The sequence below is a fragment of the Molothrus ater genome, chromosome 10 (genome assembly GCF_012460135.2).
Source record: "Molothrus ater isolate BHLD 08-10-18 breed brown headed cowbird chromosome 10, BPBGC_Mater_1.1, whole genome shotgun sequence".
Taxonomy (NCBI): Eukaryota; Metazoa; Chordata; class Aves; order Passeriformes; family Icteridae; genus Molothrus; species Molothrus ater.
Genome location: NC_050487.2, coordinates 5,380,088 through 5,386,372, shown reverse-complemented (window position 1 = coordinate 5,386,372; position 6,285 = coordinate 5,380,088). Strand labels below are relative to the sequence as shown.

Here is a 6,285-nt window from a genome sequence, read left to right as displayed (position 1 = left end):
CCCTTCAATCAATCAAGCTCTGGGCACTTTCAGGGCCTCTTGGACATTGGGTTGTCATTCCAGGTATGTTCCCTCCACTGGACCCTTGGCTCCTGGTCCGTGCAGGGCCGCTCAGGTGCAACCAGGTGTCATTTCAGGAGGGAATTTCCTTGTGTCACCAGACAGTGCAGGGCAGATCCCATTCCATCCTGCCTCTTACCAACAGGAACTCCCTGTGGCTCTATGGCCTCGTGTGCTGCTGGGATTGGGAGGGGGAGCTGTGCCAGGCACAAGGTGGGTCTCACCAAACATGGCCCTTCTTTGTCCTTTTGGATCTCACCAAACATGGCCTTCTTTGTCCTTTTGGGTCTCACCAAACATGGCCTTCTTTGTCCTTTTAGGTGGCTCTCACACCTTTCCTGGGACTGAGGCTGAGCCAGCAGCAGAGCTGGTTTTCCCTTGTGCAGCATTCTGGTACCTCCAGAAATCCCTTTGCATGCTCCAGAAGGTTTGGGTGTCCTCACCAGGGAGCCGGGCTTTGCAGGAGTCCAACAGTCACCGCCAGGGCAAGAAAAGGTGCTGGAAATGTAGATTTGTCAGGACTATAATCCAGGTAGGTCATAATTCCTTCCTTGTAAGAAACCATCTGCTTTCTACCCTCATCTGCTTCTCTCTGGTCCATCACAAGACTCCATCCCTGCAGGACACAAATCCCTCTCACCCGTCATGGCTGAAGTGTCAGCAGAAGGGATGGATTGGGAAAAGGCCTTTGGCATGCTGATGTTTTAGCTTTGGGTGACAGACCCCAAACTGAAATCACAGCCTTCCCCCTGTGACAGTCACGGCCTCCTCGGGCACCTAATTCCACGGGCACATTTGGCTCCACAGATTCCCTGGTACAAGCACGTGTTGGAATGGTACTGCAGTGCTTGGGAACAGTTTCCCACACCAGTCTGCCCCAGGGATGGTCTTGGGGCTCCTTGCTTGCCATGGTGACCCTTCCCACTGCTCTGCCTGTGTCCTTCCCTCTCTGCCAAGCCTGTGCCTGCACCATGGGACACAGCTGCCCATCCCTTCTCCAAGACCTCTCCTGGTTCCCCCTGCCTGGCTGGCGCCAAGGAGGTGGGACCCCAGATCTTCATCCTGGGGGGAAGAGCCCTCTGTACCCATAGAGGAATTGTCACCAGGCCTGTCACCAAACTGCCTTCACCCTTCACTCTCCAAAGCCTCATCCCTCCATTTCCCAGTCCTGCTGAGCAATAACTGGCTCCTCCTTTTGCTGTCCCTTGTCTCTCCTTAGCACCCATGTCGGAGGCATGCCCCCAAACGCTCCAGGAAAGAAAGAATGTTGAGGAAAATTCAGATATGCCTCTGTTTCTGCTTTGTCTCGGGCATTTTGTACGAGATCTCCCTCTTGTCCAGCTGTGTCTTCTCCTACTTGCCCATGGCCCAGCAGTACCTGACGCCTGAGCAGGTGCTGAACCTTGGCAAAAGCATCATTTTCCTGGAGACGACGGAGCGCCTGGAGCCGCCCCCGCTGGTGTCGTGCTCCGTGGAATCCGCTGCCCGCATCTACCAGGACAGGCCCATCATCCTCTTCATGAGGGGGCTCAACAACGAGACAGCCCTGGACATGAACACCAGCTATGCAGCCTTCTCCCTCTTGTCTTCCATGAAGAATGTCTTCCTTTTCCCTCTCCAGATGGAAACCGTCTTCCAGGAGACCCCTCTGCTCCAGTGGTACAACCAGGTGAGCATTAAAACAAGTGGAAAACAGGAAAAAAGTTATAACTAGGGGTGGGGAAAGGCTTTAAAAGGAATGAGGAATGCAGGACTGTGTGAAATTAGTGACTTTCATTGTTTTGGTTGGGAACAGATTCATTTTGGCCGCGTTCTGCTGTACATTCATCTCTCTGTTTATGGCATACGTGACTGGCCTTATCTAGAGAATCGGATTTTTTGGCAAAGGGAACATCGGTAAAAATAGATTGCAGACGTGTTTTGAGAAAACAGCCTTAATAATCTTCCCCAACAGAAGCTGGTTGAACAAAATGTGCTGCCTGAGCATTTGATAGAGCTGCCTCACTCTGACGGAGCCCGCAGGAGATAAGAGATAGGGGAGAGATTTCAGGTTCTGTAGCAGCAACATGCAAAGCCAAGGTGGGATCTGGTGAGCTCCACCCTGGATAAAGCTCCTCGGGCAAACTTCCCACACGTAGCTTTGGTCAAACTGCTTGGGCAGGGCAGGCAGATTTCCTCTGAAGTCTTTCTTATCCTGAGAAAAAATTACTCCAAATGCCAACAAATGCCAATGAAAAGCCTCCAGCCTGGTTCAAAGAGCTGGGAGGGATCTGGGAGTGTGTTAAGTGGGTTGTGTCCCTCTGAAATAGCGGGGAATGACTCACGGTGGCATTGGGTTAACACTGTAGGTGCCATCAAACCACCTGGGAAACGTTCCTGCATTGCTAATGCTAACAAAGCACTGTTCTGCTGTCACAGACATCTTTTATGAAAAATCCTCTCCTTAGGATTTTCCTCTTGAGAAGCTGAGAGGCCTTAGGAACAAAATGTAAACAACAATTATCTGCTGCTGTGGAATGCAACAGGTGCATCTGGGATTGGTCTCATGCAGCTGTTTCTAATTAATGGCCAATCACAGTCAGCTGGCTCGGACAGAGAGTCTGAGCCAGAAGCCTTTGTTATCATTCTTTCTTTTCTTTTTCTCTTCTTAGCTAGCCTTCTGATGAAATCCTTTCTTCTATTCTTTTAGTATAGTTTTAATGTAATATATAACATAAAATAATAAATCAGCCTTCTGAAACATGGAATCAGATCCTCGTCCCTTCCCTCATCCTAAGACCCCTGTGAACACGGTCACACTCTGCTCCTTATCTTATCACAGTAAATCCAATGGCTGGAGGCATCCAGAGTTGTCAGTGACATTTGCAGCCATGAGGGTTTGCAGTGAGGGTTTAAGGTGCCTGTGGATGGCTTGGATCCGTTCCCTGCCTGTGGCATCACATCTCACCTTTCCCCCTCCTCAGGTGGTCCCGGAGCAGGAGAAGAACTGGGTGCACGTCAGCTCTGACGCCAGCAGACTGGCACTCATCTGGAAGTACGGGGGCATCTACATGGACACGGATGTCATCTCCATCCGGCCCATTCCCCAGCAGAGCTTCCTGGCCGCGCAGAAGTCGCGCTTCTCCAGCAACGGCATCTTCGGCTTCCCTGCCCGCCACAAGTTCATCTGGGACTGCATGGAGAACTTCGTCCTCAAGTACAACGGCAACATCTGGGGCAACCAGGGCCCCTTCTTGATGACCAGGATGCTCAAAACGCTCTGCAACCTGACGGATTTCCAGGGCACCGAGGACCACAGCTGCCAGAACATCTCCTTCCTCAACCCGCAGCGTTTCTACCCCATCCCGTACCCAGCCTGGAGCCGGTACTACCAGGTGTGGGATAAAAGCCCCAATTTCAACCACTCCTATGCTCTGCACCTCTGGAACTTCATGAACCGCAACCGCAAGGTCGTGGTGGCGGGCAGCAACACCCTGGCTGAGAACCTCTACAAAACCTACTGCCCCAGCACCTACGAGGACCTGATCCAGAATGCCAAGCACAGGGATCTCCCAGACCCTGAGGAGGTTGAGTGACATGGAGCAAGGAGGGGTGATCCTTCCAGCCAAACACAATCCCCACTCAGTCGGTATCCGGCTTCGTAGGAGAAAGAAAGAACTTTCCATGACCACCATTCCTATTCCCTTGGGATGCTGAGGATGGTGGTGGGTATCCACCAGATGTAGCCTCCAAGGACTCCTTTGCCTCCGTTCTGTTTCCTGATAGGTGCTCATGCACCAAACCTTCCCAAATCTGACAGACTTTGAGCCTGTTCACAAGCTTCTCCAAGGGAAAAGTTCCTAAAGAGAGGGATGGCCTCCCAGGAGAAATGTTGTCTGTGCTCCTCTTGGAACTAGCGGCAGCTTCCCACGTCAGAAAAGTTGGAAGCACAAGAGACGTTGGACTGGAGCCTCTGGGGCAAAAGAGGAGAAACCCAAACCAGCATCTTTTCCTGGTGTTTTCCTCACATGGACTTTACACCCTACGTTTTTGAGAGGGACTTCAGTATGAGTGAAAACAAAAGAGTTCATAAACCACCACACCTCTGAGCTCACTTCTCCCTGAAAAATGAGTCACATTTTCCAAAGGTTTGTGCTCCCACACTTTTACTTTGTGTTTTGCCAGGAAGTGGCTGCTCTGCCCCATCCTCCCAGGTGAATCCTGGCTGTAGAAAGTGTGCATGGAAAGGGGATGCTGAGACACCAAGGAAGGATAGGGATGGTCCTCCAGGTTTCCAAATGCCTCTTAAATAAATGGATTCCAATGGACATGAGGTGGTCACCCATGTCCAGCTGTGCAAAAATCCCATTTAATCCCAACAGGGCTCCCAGTGAGCAATCCCCTTCCAGGTACTCTCCTTCCCAGGAGAATGCCAATCCACCCAATTCCCTAAAGAGAAGCCCAGCTTGCAGATCTCTGCTGAGTCTCTCTGACCAGCTGGTTTTAACTCAGGAGGAGAAAGGTGGGGATCTGTCCCCATCATCCAATGTTTGCCGTGTGCACAATGCTATCTCCTGCAAACACAGCAGCTGCTGAGCCGGCTGCAGCTCAGAATTTGGGGTTCAGCAGGACAAGGGTGCCCTCTGCACACAGGGTTTGTGGGCTCCTGTGTTTCGGCAAGGGGCTCCTCCTTGCCCTGTTTTCCCCCAAAGTCACTCCAGTGTAAGGCCAGGTGGTGCCAAGCTGAGTCCTGGTGATTGTTGGAGCAGAAGCCTGACATGAAGGAATATTTTTCCTGTGTCCTCACCCCTCCTGTGCCCTCCAGGACATGCCTGTGGATAGAGATGGACCCACATCCAGGCAATTCTGAGAGCATCTGCTTTGTGGATGTCTGCTCTCAGCTCAGGACACCTTCCACTATCCCAGGTCACTCCAAGCCCCATCCAACCTGGCCTTGGACACTTCCAGGGATCCAGGGCAGCCACAGGGATCTGGGCATCCTGTGCCAGGGCCTTACCACCCTCACAGGGAAGAATTTCTTCCCAATATCCCATCTAAATCTACTCTCTGAGCATGGATGAGACTGTGCCCATGGCCACAAGAAACCCACAAGGTTGGGCAGGGCTTGGGGCACCCTGGGACAGTGGAAGATGTCCCTGCCCATGGCAGGGGGTGGAATGGGATGGGCTTTAAGGTTCTCTTCAGCCCAAACCAGTCTGGGGCTCCATGATTAAATTATTGAGGGAAATAACACCAGAAATGACTGAAGTTGTGTCCTATCATGGCCAGTGAGAAAACCCAAAATTGTCAGCAGCAGACTCTGTACCTGGTGGCACATCTTCTGCCCTTGGGAAGACATCCCAGTGATGAATAAAAATCCAGAGAGCTTTCCTGGCTGATGAGGGGAAGAGGTGGCTGCAAACCCATTTTGTCACAATCTCACCTTTTCATTCCATTTTTGCCTCAGCTCCCATCCTGGGCAGCAGCCCTAGGCCACAAACACCCCAGGAAAAGAAGACAATGGAAATAATAATTATAATGGGGGGAAAAAAAAAGAGTCCTTGGCTCATTAAGAGCATTTAAGCAGATGTTTAACTCTAAGCAGCCTTAAAATATTTGCTGAGTTTAGACTAAGCCTAATTTCAAGCCCCATTTCAAGCCCATCCTGTGATGTTTTACTCTATTTGGCACTCATTAAACACAAAGTATCACATGAATATTGTCAGCAGGAGTCACCCGCTGGGGTGTCATCCATCAGAGCAAGGCTTTAAATTCCAGTTGAGAGCATCTTTTCCTTGTTATCAGATCTGAGTGACACGTGGGTGTGACAGGATGGCACCTGATGGCCAGGGCAGTGTGTGTGGGAAGGAAAGGCTCTGAGCTGGCCCCTCTCAGGTATGGCCAGCTGCAGGAACACAGCTCTTGGGGAATCTCAGTGCTCAATCTGCTCTTCACTGCTCTGGTTTTGAGTGCATTTAATAATAATATTCTGCAGAGAGAGGAAAAATTGCCAAAAAATTACCAAAAATTATCTGTGATGCCCAGTCTGTTTCTGTACAGATCCAACTGCTCTCAGCAAACAAAGCTGAAGGTAATGATGGCATTTTGAAGTGAATAAATTTGAAGATAGATACATTTTTCATAACTTCCATCCCTTCAGAGCACTGTCTCTTCTCTGTGTCCCTCTCTAACAGCCATGGAGTCCCTGCAGGGATCTGGCTGTACTTCCCCTCACGTGAGCCATGG

At 50.8% G+C, this 6,285-nt stretch overlaps 1 protein-coding gene across 1 annotated transcript; it reads left to right on the top strand.

Moving 5' to 3' along the window:
• Positions 1–406: 406 nt before the first annotated feature.
• A4GNT (alpha-1,4-N-acetylglucosaminyltransferase) lies at positions 407–3,635 on the top strand. The gene is made up of 3 exons (XM_036388388.1): positions 407–592; positions 1,280–1,729; positions 3,024–3,635. Exons 1-3 carry the CDS (start codon positions 476–478, stop codon positions 3,633–3,635), a joined length of 1,179 nt encoding a protein of 392 aa, XP_036244281.1. The 5' UTR covers positions 407–475.
• The last annotated feature ends 2,650 nt before the right edge of the window (positions 3,636–6,285 follow it).

Excerpts from the sequence above, each read along its gene's own strand:
- A4GNT (XM_036388388.1), top strand. The coding sequence starts at position 476 with ATGCTCCAGAAGGTTTGGGTGTCCTCACCAGGGAGCCGGGCTTTGCAG. Across the intron at positions 593-1,279 it reads TTGTCAGGACTATAATCCAG|CACCCATGTCGGAGGCATGC; the intron begins GTAGGTCATAAT and ends GTCTCTCCTTAG. Across the intron at positions 1,730-3,023 it reads TGCTCCAGTGGTACAACCAG|GTGGTCCCGGAGCAGGAGAA; the intron begins GTGAGCATTAAA and ends CCCCCTCCTCAG.